Consider the following 19,545-nt stretch of genomic DNA (forward strand, 5'->3'; position numbering starts at 1 on the left):
TAATCTAATTTTTAAAATAAATTCATTGATGATGCTGCTTAGGTTTGAAGGTTTATTACTTTTTCAATGAAATTTTAAAATAAAATATTTGTTGTATACCTATCCATCTATAAAGCACCTAGTGGCAGATCATTATTATTATTTTTAATTTTTTTTCTTGTGGTAAAGTATACAGACCATAAAATTTACCATCTTAACCATTTTAAAGTATGCAGTTCAGTGGTATGAAATACACTAACATTGATGTGCTGCTGTCACTACCACCCATCTCCATAGCTCTTTTCATCTTGCAAAACTGAAACTCATTACCTATTAAACAGTAACTCCTCCTTCCCCCCAGACCCTGGCAGCCACTATTCTACTTTCTGTTCCTATGACTATGACTACTTGAAGTACCTTATATAAGTGGAATCACACAGTATTAGTCTTCTTGTGGCTGGCTTATTTCATTTAATATAATGTCCTCATGTTCATCCATGTTGTAGCATATTGCAGAATTTTCTTCTTTTTTAAGGATGAATAATATTCCATTGTATATATAGACCACCTTATGCTTATCCATTCACCCATCATTGAACACTTGGGTTGCTTCCATGTTTTAGCTATTGTGAACAATGCTGCTATGAACATAGGTGTACATATACCTCTTTGAGATTCTGCTTTCAATTCTTTTGGATATATACCCAGAAGTAGAATTGCTGGATCATATGATGATTCTATTTTTAATTTTGTGAGGAGCCACCATACTGTTTTCCACAGCAGCTGTACTATTTTACATTCCCACCAACAGTGCACAAGAGTTCCAAATTTTCTGTGACCTAGTCAACACTTACAGTTTTCTGTTTTGATAGTAGCCATCCTGATGGGTGTGAATGGTATCTCATTGTGTGTGTGTTTTTTTTAATTGGAGTATAGTTGCTTTACAATGTTGTTAGTTTCTACTGTGCAGCAAAATGAACCAGCTATACATATACATATATCCCTCTTTTTTGGATTTCCTTTCCATTTCGTTTACCACAGTGCATTAAGTAGTCTTGTTGTGTTTTGATTTACATTGCCCTAATGATGAGTGATGTTGAGCATTTTTTCATGTGCTTATTGGCCCTTTAAACATCTTCTTTGGAGAAATGTCTGTTCAGGTCCTTTGCCTGTTTTTGAATCAGGTTTATGTGTTGTTGAGTTTTAGGAGTTCTCTGTATGTTCTGGGTAATGATTTCTCATCAGATATATGATTTTTGAATATTTTCTCCTTTTTGTGTGTTGCCTTTTAACTCTGTTGGTAGTGTCTCTTGATGTACAAAATTTTAAAATTTTCATTAAGTCCAATTTGACTATATTTTCTTTTGTTGCCTGTGCTTTTGATGTCATATCCAAGAGATCATCACCAAATCCAGTGTTGTGAAGCTTTTGTCCTAAGTTTTTTTCCAAGAGTTTTATTGTTTTTGATCTTACATTTAGGTCTTTTATCCATTTTGGGTTTATTGTTAGGTGAAAGTCTGACATCATTCTTTTGCGTTTTGATGTCCAGATTTTACAGCACCATTTGTTGAAAAGACTGTTCCCCACTGAGTAGTCTTGGCACCCTTGTCAAAAATCCTTTGGCGGTATATGCAAGGATTTTATTTCTGGGCTATCTTATTCCATTGTCTGAATGTCTGTCTTTATGCCAGTACTACACTGTTTGGATTACTGTAGCTTTGAAGTAGACTTTGAAATCAGGAAGTATGAGTCCTTCAATTTTTTCTTCTTCTTTCAAGATTGTTTTGGCTATTTGGGGTTCATTGAGATTCCATATGAATTTTCTGATTGGTTTTTGTATATCTGAAAAAAAATCATTGGGATTTTGATAGGGATTGCATTGAATCTATAGATTGGGTAATATTGATATTTTAATAATATTAGTTCTTCCAATCCACAAACATGGGATGTGTTTCCATTTACAGTTGACCCTTGAACAACAAAGGTTTGAACTGTGCGGGTCCACTTATACACAGACATTTAAAAAATAAATATGTACTACAGTACTACATGATCTGCAGTTGGTTGAATCCATGGATGTGGAACCATAGATACGGAGGGCTGACTGTAAGGATATACATGGATTTTTGACTGTATGGGTGTAGGTGCACCCAACCCCCGTGATGTTCAAGGGTCAGCTGTATTTATGTCTTTAATTTCTTTCAGCAGTGTTTTGTAGTTTTCATTGTATAAGTCTTTTACCTCATTGGTTAATTTAATTCCTAAATATTTTATTCTTTTTGATGCTGTTGTAAATGCAATTATTGTCATAATTTCCTTTTCAGATAATGTCAAATACTGTGATCATTTTACTTTTTCTTTTCCAATTTAGATTCCTTTTTATCTTTTTCTTGCCAAATTGCTCTGGCTAGAACTTCCAGTACTACGTTGACTAGCAGTGGTAAAAGCGGGCATCCTTGTCTTGTTCCTGATCTTAGAGGAAAAGCTTTCAGTCTTTCAACATTGAGTATGATGGTTGCTGGGGGTTTTTCATATATGGCTTTTATTATGGTGTAGTAGTTTCCTTCTGTACCCCATTTGTTGAGTGTTTTTTATAATGAAGAGGTGTTGAGTGTTGTCAGATGCCTTATCTGCATCTACTGAGGTCATCATAGGATTTTTTATCTTTCATTCTGTTAATGTGCTGTGTTAATGTTTGTTGATTTACATAGTGTGATCCATCCTTGTGACTATAAAGCACCTAGTGGCAGAGCATTACTGTTAAATTTTTTTTAAACTTCTAAAAGTAACATAACCATATTGTAGGATAGTTACAGAAAAATAAAAAGCAGAAAAATAATCACCTGTAATTTCTCTACTCCAATTCCAGTAAGGGACCTATTTTGATGTATTTCTTTCTGGTAATTTTTCACATGGTTATTATTTTCTCAACATTATTTAGCCTTTTTCCTTGTTGTTACATGGTTACCATAAATTATTATTAGTAATGGTTGCACAATATTCCATCTGGTGAGACTGTTCCGTGCTGTTTTGGGAGGGAGGAGGGATGAGTAGTAAGATAAACATTTATTGTAAGGTTACATTACATTATCTTACCTTCAAATCAACCGCATGGATTGACACTATTAATTTTACTTAAGGATACGCCCACTGGGATGCAGAGAGGTTAAATCACTTGTTCAGGGTCATGTAGCTAGTAAGTTGTAAAGCTGGTCTTTGAACTGAGACCTGGTGACTTAAGAGGCCATGCTTTTTCCCCTGTACTTTTGTATTACCTCCATATGTCATTTAGTAAATTCTTATAACAACTCTTAAGTGTTTTAATATTCAGTAATATAAGTAATGAAGGTGAAAGCTTAGAGGATAAACAGTGGTTGGTACAGGAGCCATTGGTGTAGAGTGGGTTATGCTGGGCACTGGGCTGATCGCTTTACATTCATTACCTTGTTCAGCTTTTATTACGACCCTGTGGGTATATATTATCATCATGCTGCCATTGGTTTGGATAACTTGGGTGTTTTCAGTTTTTTCACTAGTCTCCTCATGCTTTGAATTATTTCCTTATGATGGATGCTCAGGTTGTCTCCATTTTCCCTGCACCTTGCAAATAACCATGCATTGCTCCAACTCTTCACAGCTACAATTAACAGTTTAATTTTGACCTGCATGAGTAATTTGTTGATGTGTGTATCCAGGAACGCTTTGACTATAGGAAATGCATCCACTTAATTTGACCAAGCTCTCAAGAGAGGATGCCCAAATACATGTTCATTAGTGCACAAGGACACAGTTTCTGCAAGCACCTGCATATACTTGATGTCCAGTTGCATAAATTTTGTCACTCAGATATTTTAATTTACATTTCTGTCTTTATTAATGAGAGCACCAGTTCTTGGTGTTCTTATAAGGTTTTGGCCTTTCTTTTCTGTGGATGTCTGTTTTTATACTTTGCCCATTTTTCCCCTTGGGGTTGTCTTTTTCTGTTGATTTGTAGAAGCTCTTGCTGTTAGTTCTCCTATACACTTTATGCTTTGTAAATATTTTTTCTTATTCTGTTAATCTGTTTATTAACCTTTCCCAAAGTGTTCTTTGTTGAACGGAAATTTTAGGTTTTGATATGATCAAATTCAATATTTTTTGCCTAATGTTTTATGCTTTTGAAATTTTATTTAAGGAATCCTTCTTAATTAGACCACAAGAATTAGGTCTTTATCTGTAGTTCTCTTTTTATGCGGTGGTAGAAAAGGATCCAGTTTTATTTTTCTCTCTATAGTGAGTCTGCCTGCTTCTTTAGAATTCAAACTTTAGAGTCAGTAACTCTTGGAGATGTTTTCGGGGCCCTTAGCACACCATATAGTTTACTTTTAAATATTTAGTCGTGCCATTTTTTTGTTTGCCCTCAGCCCCTGCAACCTCTTCCCACCAATAAGTAAGCTTTATAGGTAAGGATCTTTTTCTGTTTTGTGTTTTTGTGCCAAGCACCAAAAAGATAGTGACTGACACATGACATTCACTCAGCAGCCTTCACCTTACTTGTGAATGTTGAGTGCATGTCACCTCTTTTCCTGTAGCCAGTTGTCCTTGCTACAGAAAGCTTGAAATCTCTACTAGAACTAGACTGTTTCTGTTACAGCTCTCCTATTAACTAGCTGTGTTTTCTCAGGGAAGTCAGTTTCCTTTCTTCATCTGCAAATTAATGCCCCTGTGTAGCCACCATCTTAATCAAGATATAGAAAGTTGTGTTCACCCCCCCAAAGTTCCCTTGTATGTAGTGCCTTATTGTCAGTTCACCTGTTCCCCAGCCCCAGGCAGTGATTGGCTTTTCTGTCACAGTGACTGATTATCTTTGCTTGTTCTAGAATTTTATATAAATGGAATCATATAGTATATTCTTTTTCGTGATTAGCTTCTCCTGGTCAGCATGTTTTGAGATTCATTTTCTACGTATATTGATGATTTATTCCTTTTTTATTGCTAAGTAGTATTCCATTATATGGATATACCACAGTGGTTTTTTTTGTTCGTTTGTTTTACTTTTTGGTCACACTGCATGGCATGTGGGACCTTAGTTCCCTGATCAGGGTTTTAACCCACACCCCCTGCAGTGGAAGCGTGGAGTCTGGACTGCCAAGAAAGTACCTATGCTACAGTTTTTAAAATCCAGTCACCTGCTGAGGGGCATTTGGGATTATGATAAAAGCTACAGTGTGTTTTTGTGTACTGGTGTAGATGATGTATGTTTGGATAAATACCTAAGAGTAGAATACCTGTAACTGGGGCCATAAAAAAGGATGGATGGTGGATGGTTTTTAATTTGTGTATGTATATTATATTCATACGTGTATCAAATAAATATAAACAGTATATTTTATAGAACTTCATTTGTTCCAAAAATATTTGGGGGACAATTAGAAGAAGAATTAAGTAGTGTAAATAGAGTAAGGTAGTATGTATCAGAAGGGGACAGGAAAGGTCAAGAAAAGAGAAATGAGCATTGATCTGAATAACCTAATCAACCATTACAGTAGTATAACTCTTCTGTATGTATATACATGTATATATTTTAAAATCTTGTCCATTTATATCTTTAATATTATACCATCAACATTTTCTCACACTGTTGTGTTTTTTAAAACAATAATTTTGTTAGGTGCATTTTGCTCTATTGGGTGAATATGTAACTTATTTTATATCCATAATTTATTTTACTGTTATGGACACTTGGATCCTTTTTTTCCCTATAAAATTTCAGGTATGAGGAACATTTTTCTACATAAACCCCATATCTCATACAGATTGTTTCCATAGAAGTAGAATTACTGAGTCCAATGATAGGGCCATCTATAAGGTGTTGTGAGAAAGTGCTTTCCAGATGGTGTTTTTAGCAAAGCAGTGTTGAGAGTGGCCGTCTTAATGCATCTTTACCAGCACTGAAAATAATTTTAAGTATCTTGCTCATTTGACAGGTGAAATAGTTTTCTTACTGTTATAGTCTTACATTTTAAGAATACAGGCTCTCTGTCATATTTGTAATAAAATATTCCATTTTATTGTTTGCTTTTTTCTTTTTAAATTTTTATTCATTTGTTTTTTTATGGCTGAGTTGGGTCCTCGTGACTGCGTGTGGGCTTTTCTCTAGTTGTGGTGAGCGGGGGCCACTCCTCGTTGCAGTGCATGGGCTTCTCATTGTGGTGGCCTCTCCCGCTGCGGACCATGGGCTCTAGGTGCATGGGCTTAAGTAGTATAGAGTGCTCCTCAGCAGCTGCGGCGCACGGGCTTAGTTGCTCCGTGGCATGTGGGATCTTCCCGGACCAGGGCTTGAACCCATGTCCCCTGCATTGGCACGTGGACTCCCAACCACTGTGCCAACAGGGAAGCCCCTGTTTGCTTTTCATTTGCAGAATGGAAGTCAGTGGTGGTTGCTCCAGAGGCTAGAAAAACAAATGGATTTGTGATGTTTATGTCGTGGAGAAATTTCACATTTCTTATCTAGTCAAATATTTTGGATCTTCTCCTCTGTTATGTCCATAGCTTTTATACTCAGAATGTCCGTTAACATCATGAGATTAGATCAATCTTCACTTAAAATTTTATCTCCAATGTGATGTTTTCAGTTGAGTCTTTTTTCAGCCCCTGAGCCAGTGCAGTGAGGCCAGTTGGGAGCTGTTAGGTACTGAAATTATGAGGCCGTACTGATTTTATCCAGATCATCCAGACTACACTTAAAATAAATTTGCTATATTTCCATCAAAATGAAGGCCTCTAGCCTTCATGATAGTGTGAAGGTGTAAGTAAGGCAGTGGTCCCCAAACTTTTTGGCACCAGGGACTGGTTTTGTGAAAGACAATTTTTGCACAGACTGGGGGTTGCGGGGAGGTGGTCAGGCAGTAATGGGAGGGATGGGGAGCTAATGGGGAGCAGTGGGGAGGGACGGGGAGCAGTGGGGAGTGATGGGGAGTGGCAGATGAAGCTTCTTCACTCACTTGCCCGCTGCTCACCTCCTGGTGTGCAGCCCGGTCCCTAACAGGCCTCGGCCTGGGGGTTGGGGACCCCTGAGGTAAGGGGCAGGAGGACAATACAAGGTGTTCCTTATATTTTTTAATTAACAGAGAACATACCAGTGCATTTTTTGGTGGTTCCTTCTTCTGCAGGAGATGATCATAGTTATGTTGTTTTCATTAGTGTGCCCATCTCTCAATATACTTATTTCAAACTGCATGACACAAGTTTCTGAGATTGAATCATTATTAGAAGGGTTAAAGATAGATAATTAATTTTAGGAAATTATGATTCATAAGACTTTTGTAAAAAATGTTAAATTAGCAATGGCTGTTACCATCAACTATATTTTTTTGTCTTGGAACATGCGGAATTATCTCAGGGGAGATGAAATAACCCTGGGTTCTGCAACCTTTTGCTTGGGCACACTTCAGTGCTCACCACCTGTTGGAAAGTAACATCCTAGGAGAGACATTGGGAGGGAAATTATTGGAAAGAAAATGGATAGGATGGGAGAAAATTAAAAAGCTGTTGAAAAAGTTCAGAGAAATTGACTATAATATTTAAATTGTAGACATTTACATACTATTTCATGATTTATACTAAGTGAAATTAAAATAGGAGACTAGATGGCCATTGTAAATGCATCTCAAACCCAAACTGCTATTTTTGTCTCTCTTTGAAGATCAGTCCTTGTGATGGATATGTAGCATGTAAGAAAACGAGAGACCTGGAGTGACTTTAACCTGAATTATTAGCATAAGTATTTTCACTAGAACTAAACCTTTCTGAGTACTTGATGATCTAAGAAAAGGAAAAATGGGTTGGGACCCTTTGTTATATTTAAGGTATTGTTTGAGTCACTCAATCCTTTAGAATATATTTATAATTACCTTGGATAGTCAAGGCTTATCCAGTATGCTTAGCCTATAATACTGAGTAAGATGATGTTACTCTTCATTTGTGTAACATCTGCAGCACTCTGGTTCTGTTCTACTTTTTGAGAAAAACAGGTGAGAAAAAGTAAGGAATTCCTCAAGTTTAGGCATTGCTCTGAACTAAGGAAGTTGAGCCCAACATGCTGTCACTAAGAGAAAGGAAAGTTCTCTTTTATTGTGCCTTCATCCATGCTCTACTGCTGTTTGAGTGCACAGTGTCTAAGAAGACCCATTTGTGTGGTGAAATTCAGTGGATTAAAATGTATCAAGGAATAATAAAGTATAATGTGTTTCTTGTTAAAACAAAACAGCAAACTGGGACTGGAAAGGAATTTTCTTAATAAAAGCTACCAATATCCTTTAGCAAGCATCATATTTATATTTATCACTTTATATTGATAAAATATATCTAATAGTAACCTTCAGCAAGTGTTGTGTTTAATGATGAACTGTTATATGAATCCTTTGCAAGATCTGAAACAAGGGATATCCATATTAATACTACCTAAGGGTACATTGTACTGGAAGTCCTAATTAGCACAATAAGAAAAGACAAGTTTAGTAGACGTACTTAGACAAACCTAAAGCTAATAAGGGGTTAGCAGGGTTTCCCAACCTTGCTGTACCAGCAACCACCAACCAGAAAATATTAAATAAAACCTTCTTATCAAAAGAAACAAAAAACATTTAGTACCTAGGAAAAACCCAAAAGATGTGCAAGAGTTTTATGGGGAAAAATTATAAGACCTTATTAAGGACATAGAAAAAGTTATAAATAAATTAACAGTTATGCAAAGTTCATCCGTGAAAGTTAACATTACTTTATATTGTAATGGTATTTATTCTCCTCTAATCTAAATCACAGCAGTGTTTTTCATGGATCTTTCCAATTGACTTTAAAATTATTATGGATGAATAAAGGACAGAAGAGCTAAGATGAGTTTAGAAAGAAAGGGAGGGGACCTGCCCAAGATTGGCAAGCTTGTGTGGGAGAAAGGAGCTTTTGTACATTTGGATGGATGGTAGATGGTGGCTACTTATTCGTAAAAATAGTCTTTAGCCAATAGGTACATGAAAAATCAAAAGGGAGTACTGTTTAAAAAAAAAAAAAAGTCTTCCTCCTACCCCTGCCTGCTGAACCAATGTTCTTGGAAGTAATGTCTTTTACAGTTCCTGGAATATACCTCTAGAACTCTTATACAGAGATAAGTATATAATGTTTTTGAGAAATTGTACCATTTTATACCATGATTTCTTTTCACTGATTTTTTAAAAAATTGAGGTATAAGTGACAAATAACATTGTATTAGTTTTAGGTATACAAGATAATGATGCAATATTTGTATGTATTGCAAAATGATCACCATAAGTCTAGTTAACATCCATCACCATACAGTTACAAAAAACTTTTTTCTTGTGGTGAGGAATTTTTAAATCTATTCTCTTAGCAACTTTCAAATATGCAGTACAGTAGTATTAATTATAGTCACCATGATGTACACTATATCTCCATGAGTTATTTATCTAATAACTGGAAGTTTGTACCTTTTGACCATGGTCACCCGTTTTACCCACTCCCCTTCCCACTCCCCACCTCTGGCAACCACCAGTCTGTTCTCTGTATCAAATGAGCTTTTTTAGGTTTTTGGTTTTTTTTGGTTTGTTTCACATATAAGTGAGATCATATGGTATTTGTCTTTCCATGTCTGACTTATTTCACTTAGCATGATGCCTTCAAGATCCATCTATGTTGTCACAAAAGGCAAGATTTATTTCCTTTTTTGTGGCTGAGTAATATTCCATTACATATCTGTATCTCACATTTTCTTTATTCATTCGTCTGTCCATGGACACTTAGGTTGTTTCCATGTCTTGTCTCTTGTAAATATCTTGGCTATTGTAAATAATGCTTCAGGGAACATGGGGGTGCAGATGTGTTTTCATTTTCTTCAGATAAATACCCAGAAATAGAATTGCTGGATCATATGGTAGTTCTATTTTAAATTTTTTGAGGAACCTCCATTTCTTTTCCATAGTGGCTAAAGCAATTTACATTCCCACTAACACTGTACAAAGGTTCCCTTTTCTCCGCATCCTCACCAACACTTGTTATCTCTTGTCTTTTTGATGATGGCTATTCTAACAGGTATGAAGTGATATCTCATTGTGATTTTTGATTTGGATTTCCCTGATGATTAATGATGTTGAGCATCTTTTCATATACCTGTTGGCCATCTGTATGTCTTCTTTGGAGTGTCTCTTCAGGTCCTCTGCCTGGTTTTTAGTTGGGTTGTTTTTTGCTGTTGAATTGTATGAATTCTTTATATATTTTGGATATTATCCCTTATACCATGATTTTTTAAACACAATATATCTTAGAACTTATGTCATCTTATGTCTGTAACACTGCTTCATTTCTTTTAATGATTATATAATAATCCTTGGCATGTTATATTATAAATTAGCCAGGCCCCTAAGATGTATGTTTAGATGTTTCTCATCTCTTCTTGCTGTCAAAAATGCTAAAATGAATTTCCTCCCTTGGGTATTATTTCACATGTGTCTGACTGTGTGTATAGGATGAGTATCTAGAAGCAGAATTGCTGAGAAATTCTTGTTTAATCCTCTACAGAACTTTAGAATCAACTTGCCTAGTTTGTGGTGGTGTTCAGTTAAATTATCTTAGAGGCAATTTGGATTTTGTTGTCTTTCATCTAAATATCGAGCATGTCTTTCCATTTGCTCTTTTTTTATATCAGTAGGTTTTCAAATATTTCTTCATATAGATCTTGTCCTTTCTTCTATTACTAAGTATTTTATTTTTCTTAATGCTGTAGTAAATAATTGGGGTCTTGTCTTATTTTAAATCTAAATTTTTTTGTTATGTATGTGTATGTGAATGCTATTAATTTTAGTATATTAGTTTGTATCCAAACAATTGATTAAATTCTTTGATTTAAAATAGCACACTAGCTGATTTTCTTGGGTTTTATAGGTATGTATTATGCAAATAATGATCATTTTAACTCCTTACCAACTTTTATACCCCATTTCTTTCTCTATTTCAGCTATGTTGGTTATTACCTTTGGCAGAGTGTCAAAGACATTTTTGAATATTCCTGATCAGGTTAAGGAAGTGCTTATTCATTTCCATTTTGTTAGGGGCTAGATGTTGAATTTTACTAAATAATTTTCAACATGTTTAGAAATTCTGTGATTTTTCACTTTCGATCTATTAATGGGATGAATTATATTTCTACATTTCTTAATAATAAATCTTCCTAGAAATCCTGGAATTAAATACCCAGTTATGGTACATTCTTTTGATATTTGAATGTATTAATATATTAACGTTAATTTATGTTAATATTTAATATTAGACTGTATATTCAAATATTTTATTTAGGATTTTTATACCAGTATTCCTATGGGACACTAGTTTTTCTTTTTCTTTTTTTTTTTTTTTTTTTTTTGCGGTATGCGGGCCTCTCACTGTTGTGGCCTCTCCCATAGCGGAGCACAGGCTCCGGACGCGCAGGCCTAGTGGCCATGGCTCACGGGCTTAGTTGCTCCGCGGCATGTGGGATCTTCCCGGACCAGGGCACGAACCCGTGTCTCCTGCATCGGCAGGCGGATTCTCAACCGCTGCGCCACCAGGGAAGCCCAGTTTTTCTTTTTCTATGCAATTTTTGTGGGGTTTTCTTACCATTATTATGTTAGATTCCTTGCTTTCCTTCTTTATTATGTCCTGGAAGAGCCTAAATTGCATTGGAGTTACCTGGTCACTAAAAGTTTAATAGAATTACCTTGTGAATATATCCCTACCTGGTGTTTTTCTGGACAGGTTATTTGCCAGCTTTCTCTGTTTATTTTTTTGGAAACTTTGGCCTTTTTAAGTATTCTCTTTTATTTCTGTGGTCAACTTTTGGTCATTTATATTTTCCTAGAATATCATAGTGATTATATCTTCGCACAGAAATGAACAAAGTAGTTGCTTATGACTTTTAATTTCCCTTTTATATATGGCTGTGTCTCTAGACATTTCTTAGTTTGTATGTTTTTGTGCTTTGTGTCTTCATTCTTGATCAGATTAGCTAATGATGTCTTCATTTTATTTTTCACTGAGAAGGAGCTCTTGGATTAATATTGTTCTACAGTTTTTGAGGTTTTTTTCACTAGCACTGCTTTAGCTTTTTAATTGTTTTTAGATTTTTTTCAGTTTTCAGATAACCTGTTGAATCAGTGGTTTATGAGAGTTTTCTAGTTTCGTTATTAATGTCTGGTTTAAGTTCACTGCAACTAGGAAATGTCTGTATCACTTTTGGAATCTATTAAGGTCATTTTTTTTGGCTGCGTTGGGTCTTTGCTACTGCGTGCAGACTTTCTCTGGTTGCAGCGAGCAGGGGCTACTCTTCATTGCAGTGTGCGGGCTTCTCATTGTGGTAGCTTCTCTTGTTGTGGTGCGCGAACTCAGTAGTTGTGGCTCGCGGGCTCAGTAGTTGTGGCACATAGGTTTAGTTGCTCTGCAGCATGTGGGATCTTCCTGGACCAGGGATCGAACTGGTGTCCCCTGCATTGGCAGGCAGATCCTTAACCACTGTGCCACCAGGGAGGTCCCAAGGTCATTTTTATGGCTGACTTCATGCTCAATTTTAATGAATCTTTCTTGGACCTATTGACAAGTTTGTTTGGGATTTCAGAATAAAATCAATTAGATCTGTCTTACGAATTAGGTCTTCTGTATCCATACTTAATTTTGTTCAGTAGATGTTTTTGTGGACTGAGAAAAGTGAATTAAAGTCTCATAATTCTGTATTCCTGTCCATATTTCCTTTATTTCTTATAGTTTTTGTTTATTATTCTCTGTGGTACAGGGTGTGTTTGAAATAAAATTTTTTAATTAAAAAATATACCAAGTAACTATAAATCAGGGAGAGCTTGTATTTTTTAGTGATCGAGTTCAAAATATATTTAATCGAAAATCACATTTTTGCCTTATTGATCACAACATTCATTCTTGTTTTCTTTATATGTTGACAACCACTCGTGTAATTCCTGTATTTTCTGTAATGTCATTCCCTAAGTTTTGAGTAAAAGTACTTTATATTCTAACATCTTGAATATTACAAAATTCTAGACTTAGAATCTGTAGAGTGGAGGTTAGTGGCAGTTGTTACCCAGGCTAGAAGTAAATGGGATGTTTGACTAAAATCTGTTAAATGATTTATATATGCTAGTTTGGGACTATTTTGAGCAAATATTCCTCTAAATATACAAAGTAGACTTAAGGTTTAAAATGTCATGATAATTAAAAGAGTTAAGTATTGAGGACTGGCTTTTCTCTTTCTGCAGGGCTCTGATAAGTATGTCACAATAAAAGAGAAATCACCTCTATTTTCTTATTTTTATTCATTTTTATTTTTTAGTACTAAGCGATTTTAAATTTGTTTTTCCTCTGTATTCAGGTACATGTCTCGAGTCCACGGTATGCATCCAAAAGAGACCACTCGTCAGCTGAGCTTGGCTGTGAAAGATGGTCTTATTGTGGAAACGCTAACAGTGGGCTGCAAAGGTTCAAAAGCTGGTATCGAACAGGAAGGATATTGGTTGCCAGGCGATGAGATTGTAAGTTTTTTTTATTTTATAAATCTGGAACGTTATTTAAATATAACCCATAGAAATTTATTTTCAGAAGTTTAGTAATATTCACGTCCACAGTTTTTATTAAGACCTACATTGGTAGGATGGAAACTTTCCTTCCTGATTATATAGGAGAAAACTTGGAGCCTGCTTTTTCTGTCTAGATTACCTTGAATCTGAAAAATAAAACAAAGAAAAGCCCTTTTAATGTACGCACAATTTAATGGTATTCCTAAGCGTTTTCTTCAGTAAATATTAGTAAAAACTGTTTTGATGAGGATAATGTTGATGCCATCCAGACAGATTTGAAAGGGATATATGTACTTTTTTACTTAGGGGCACATATAGAAGTACATTTTTTTAATGTAAAAATTGGTTTCATGTGTAATATTTCTGTCTTCCTACCTTATTTGCTTTTGATTTTTCTAATACCTTCATGAAAAGTCTGTTTTTGGAAAGGAAAGCTTTCAAATATAATAAACATTAATTTTTTAGTTCTGAAAGGAATAGATTTAGTAATTAGATATATTGAGAGTGTTTTATCATGAATTCTCTAAAACCTAAAATTATAAAAATGACACAAAATCTTAAAATTGGTTATTTGTGGAAACATTTCCCCAAAACATTGTCTTTCCCTTTCTGGCTCTAGGCAATTGAGCCAACACACAGACACCCACCTGTCAGGTCTGAGAGCAATAAACTAAGAACACTGTTTTCTGTGGGGAGCTGGTCCACAGAGGCAGCTATCAGTTATATACTTAGAGAAGCTTTTAGTTTTTTACACTGTTTCTGTCAATTTAATATGTGCCTTGAAAGTTTCTGGAAAGAAAATTCACGTTTCCCACAAACAGAAAACATGGAAGAAAAAAATGTTTAATTTCATTGGTATCATTTGATTTGTGCACTGGAAGTGTTCTTGAAAACTTGGGTGAAAGTGTTTATACCAGTATAATTCTTCTGTAAGCTAATTCTTTTTTACCTTACGGAAAAGTAAAGCTTTTTGCCAATAAAGAAACTTTGGGTGCCAGGCCATAATAATAATAATAATGTCAAGTGACATAAATCTATCTACAGCAGACATTTATAGGAGGGCCATGGTTAGCTGATAGCTTATTTACACACTCAATCTAGATAATATAAAATTTCTAGTCCCAAAACACTTAACCATGTACAGATTTAGTACAGAAGGGTGTATTGATACTGGGTTGGCCAAAAAGTTGGTTTAGGTTTTTCTATAACGTGTTACAGAAAAACCCGAACGAACTTTTTGGCCAACCCAATAATTTCTGAGATTTATATGGTAACTAACCAATAGTAAATGCAACTTAATCCACAGGACTTTGGTTTGTGGATCATGTGTACATTTATTCATAAAAGTGATTTTATTTCTCCTTTTTAGATTTGTCCTTTTCCATGTGCTTTTTTTCCCCTTCAAGTTGAGGTTTTTTTTGTTCAGTTTAATTCAACAAGCAGTTAATGAGTTGTATGTTCATGACTACATTAGGTTCTGTATTCTACTTTTTATTTTTAACATGTTCTTACTGCATATATTTTTATAGCATCATCCTTTTCTTTTTTCTTTTTTTCTTTTTTTATTTTTTGGTACGCGGGCCTCTCACTGTTGTGGCCTCTCCCGTTGTGGAGCACAGGCTCCGGACGCACAGGCTCAGCGGCCATGGCTCACGGGCCCAGCCGCTCTGCGGCACGTGGGATCTTCCCTGACCGGGGCACGAACCCGTGTTCCCTGCATCGGCAGGCGGACTCTCAACCACTGCACCACCAGGGAAGCCCCCTTTTTCTTTTTTCTAGATGAAATCTTACATATAAATCAAACAGTTATCAAACAATTATCAAACAATAAAATCTGTATTTGATTAATTTTATTAATTAATTTTTATTAATTCTGGTTGGTTCTTATTCACAAGCATTTTTATACCAAGTATGCATATATGATTTAAGTACAGCTAAGTATATAAAAATTATACCTAGTTTATGAAATATGCAACTATTAAAGATACATAGATAATGTAGTATAGTTGAAAGAGGTAAGGTCATATATGTTACAATTGATGGGGGTTTCAATCCCATCTCAAATATTTTTTTAGTTGTGTGACCTTGAGGAAATTTCTTAACCTCTGATCCTCACTCCTCAGCTGTAACAGGACACATTAATATAGCTTTCATTTGATTGTTTTGAGGATTAAATGAGATTATCTATAGAAAGCATATAACTATGTACTCAATGCAAGTTTTTGACCAGTGAATAAGTATGTTTAAAACAAGAAGTGCCTATATATAGTGTAGCAAAAGCACACAAATTTCTTACTAAACAGCAAGCAGAAATTCCCATCACGTTTTTTTATTTTACTTTTAACCTGTAACCTCAAACACAAGATTTGTTAAGAGATTTTCCCTTAGGATGATGGACCTATATTTAAGGCGCAGATATAAAATGATGAAACTAATTATATGTGTATCTCATGGCTATGGCCGGTGGACCACCTGGCGATCCCGGGGCTGTCTGTGTGCTGTAGTTTTCATGCCCTAAGAATACTCTAGAAGGACACGTGACTGACATGGGTCATACTTGGCACAGCACAGTCATCTTACAGTGGCCAGCTCTGTGTGTTTGTAGGGACTGTGTGGCCTGTGCATGCAGGCTGCTGTGTATCGGGGCCGGTTTTGAACCGCACAGCTTAGGAAGTGTCATCTACTTCTCAGACATCAGGTACTTGCATGTTTATTCAGCAGATCTCTAGCATATGGCAGTAAAGCATCCTGTTCTAACAAAATCAGTCTTAGGGAAGGGTCAACTTTCTAATTGGCACAAAGGTACTTTGTGGGTTAGTGACAGCCCTGCATGCTGGCGTTTCAGTCTCCACTTTATATATGATATGGTTCCTCTAAAAGCTTGAGTTTTTAGATTGAAAGGTGTACATTATTATTTTTGTTGACTTCCTACTCATTATCAAGAGAAGAAAAAGTCAAGTAGGTATATATGGCCTTGGGAAGGAAAGGGATAGGAGTTTTTGGCTATTCATTTTTAAACCTTTATTCAAAGTTACAAAGATTCTTTGCTCAGGAAATTCTGTCATTTGAAAAATGGTAGTAAAGCTCTTCTTCTTTTCCTTCTATAGCCTCTAAAAATAGTAGCTATAGCTCAGAGGTGGGGGAAAAGTTGATTCCAAGTCCCACAAGTTATATCCCTCGAGATACCTTGTATTAGCAAAGAGGCTGGAATCCTTTTGTGTTCATGGCCACGATTATGTTGAGAAAGAGAAGGTAGGCAAGAGTGTCATTTCTTTAGGCCACTCAACTATCATTGGGTAAAGAGTCTGTTGTGTCATGTTTTTATTCCGCCTCTCTACCTTTTTTCCAATGCTTATTTTTAAAAACTTGATGCAATTGAAAAATATGCATATCTTGAACAATATTTTTATTAAACCCAGCTATCATGTAATAAAAGCCTAACTCTAAGACTATTTCAGGATATAATTATATATAACCATTTAAGAGGAAGCCTGTGTAAGTCAAAGAGTAGCCTCCATTGTACTGAAATTCTTTCTGCTAGGAATAGAATGATTTTTAGACATTTTGAGATGCTGATCTTAACCACCATTTGTATCTCTGTTGAAGTGATAATTTATTTGGAGAAACATAAAATTCAGCAATAGACAAGCATCTTCATGGTGATATTTTAAATATGTCCATTTGAGATAGTAGAATGAAAAACATAATTATTAAAAATGAGGCCTCTCTCAATTTTAAATGGTTAGCTTAAATATTAGCAAAATTAAACAAGTAAAAGTATATGTACCAACCAATTTTTAAAACGACAAGCTTGCTGAACCTGGGCAACACTCTTGTAAGTTTTCTATTGTAATCTTTAATTTCCAGATTTCTGTCATTAATATTCACTCATGATCTGAATAATTCTTTTAGAGATCGTTTTTAAAGCTTTTGAAATTTTATTGGTAAAAGGCCAGTAGACCTGGGCACAGTGTGAAACTGTTGTGTTATATCAAGGCTTGTTTCTTTTGATTTTTTTTTTTTTTTTTTTAAAGAAAGACTACATGTTTCCGTAGCTTGCTTCATCATCTGCTTGCTCTAATGTACATTGATGGCTACTTTCAATCCATATTCGATCACGATATTTCACGTTCTCTATTCTAACAACTTGAGAAATATATTTCTTGGGCAGAATTTTACCATTGCTCAGCTGAGTTGAGTTTGGTATTTAGCTCCCTTTGTAATAAATGCAAGTTAATTTCTTATGAGTTAAACTCTTAACCCACTAAAGATAGGAAGGTCTTATAAAAATATTTAATGTAATACAGGCATACCTCGTTTTATTGTGATTTGGCTTATTGCACTTTTTTTTTTTTTTTTTTTTTTTTACAAATTGAAGGTTTGTGGCAACCCTGCGTTGTCAGATGATGGTTAGCATTTTTAGCAATAAAGTATTTTTAAGTTAATGTCTGTACATTTATTTAGACATGTTATTGAACCCTTAATAGACTGCAGTATAGTGTAAACGCAAGTTTTATGTCACTGAGAAACCAAAAAAATTAGTGTGACTCACCTTCTTGCAATAAAAGCTTTATTGCGGTGGTCTGGAACTGAACCCGCAGCATCTCCGAGGTGTGCCTGTATAAGTATAGTAGGGCAGGTGACCTTGAGTTATGGATCATTTGCAGATAAAACATATCAAACATGTGTTTTAATATTGAGGCAGTTGATATTATTTATTTGGTGACTCCCAACTTGATTCATGGTCCCTGGCACAAAGCTATGACTCTCCCCTATAATTTGACAGATACTTTTTATCTGACATTAAATAATTTGGTCATCAGTGTAGAGGATAATTAAAAGTGTAAAAAGGTGATGTTTGCTATGAGACTACTTCTCTCTTTACTTCCCTGCCAGATCTGGACTCAGGGTCTCATTTCTTCTTGTGTGGTTAATGCCAGTCCAAAAATAAAGTATCAGCTTAGGAACCACAGCTTACATTTTCAGTTAAAGTCCTTCCACCAGGTTTGAGAGCAACTGCAGACATGAGCTCAGGTCTTGGCTGGTCAGCCCTGCTTCAGCTTCAGTACTTTTTACATAATCCAGTTTGTTCTGCTGATAAGCAGGACCTCATGCTAGTTTTTACATAGGTCTTTTCTTTAGTTAAGGTTTTTTTTTTTTTTTCTCTCTCGTGGTACGTGGGCCTCTCCCTGTTGTGGCTCCCGTTGCGGAGCACAGGCTCCGGATGCGCAGGCTCAGCGGCCATGGCTCGCAGGCTCAGCGGCCATGGCTCACAGACCCAGCCACTCCGCGGCATGTGGGATCCTCCCGGACCGGGGCACAAACCCATATCCCCTGCATCGGCAGGCGGACTCTCAACCACTGTGCCACCAGGGAGGTCCTTCAGTTAAGGTTTGATACCTTTTAAGAAGCATCATTAATGAAAATACAAATTTTATGGTTTCTTGAAGAGATTAACATGTTATGTTGGGGATAAGTGGATTTAGTTTTAGTTTACAGAGGGACAAGATAGGCACTTCTTTCCATCTTCATCTGCTTCTCCTGATTCAAAAGAACCAGTCTAAAAGAAACAAAGGTTTATATACCTCTTAAAACTTGGCTAAAAGCTCACATCTTTTGTATTAGAGGTAGGATTGGATTTATGTCTTATTCTTCAGAAATCACACCATTTAACAGCCCTGTCCAGAAGTGTTCCCTTGCTTTGTTCTTGGAAAAATATTGAGAGGCCTGCAAACAGCTTGACTTTCCTAGCCCACTTCATAAATATAGCACAGTGAAGTAAGATTTTTTTTAAAAAAGTTTACATCTTTGCATTTTTCTTATTATAATTATAGTGGTCATAAATTAATCAGTCATATATTTTAAATACCCTAAGTCCAAAACTTCGTATCCCTTGGATTCTGTTCATTTTTTTAATGTGAAATATATTTTATTGTATTTATGTTAATTACGTGCAGAA

The 19,545-nt window shown here is 35.5% G+C and overlaps 1 protein-coding gene across 49 annotated transcripts in view; it reads left to right on the top strand.

The window, feature by feature from the left end:
* ZMYND11 (zinc finger MYND-type containing 11) overlaps positions 1 to 19,545 on the top strand; it is a 128,086-nt gene that overhangs the window by 67,006 nt on the left and 41,535 nt on the right. For all 49 annotated transcript variants that reach the window (XM_059056844.2, XM_067030156.1, XM_059056847.2 and 46 more), the window contains one exon: positions 13,382 to 13,541. In XM_059056844.2, coding sequence (XP_058912827.1) covers positions 13,382 to 13,541 — 160 coding nt within the window. The remainder of the gene's footprint in view (positions 1 to 13,381; positions 13,542 to 19,545) is intronic.

Source organism: Kogia breviceps, chromosome 3, assembly GCF_026419965.1.
Source record: "Kogia breviceps isolate mKogBre1 chromosome 3, mKogBre1 haplotype 1, whole genome shotgun sequence".
Lineage (NCBI taxonomy): Eukaryota > Metazoa > Chordata > Mammalia > Artiodactyla > Physeteridae > Kogia > Kogia breviceps.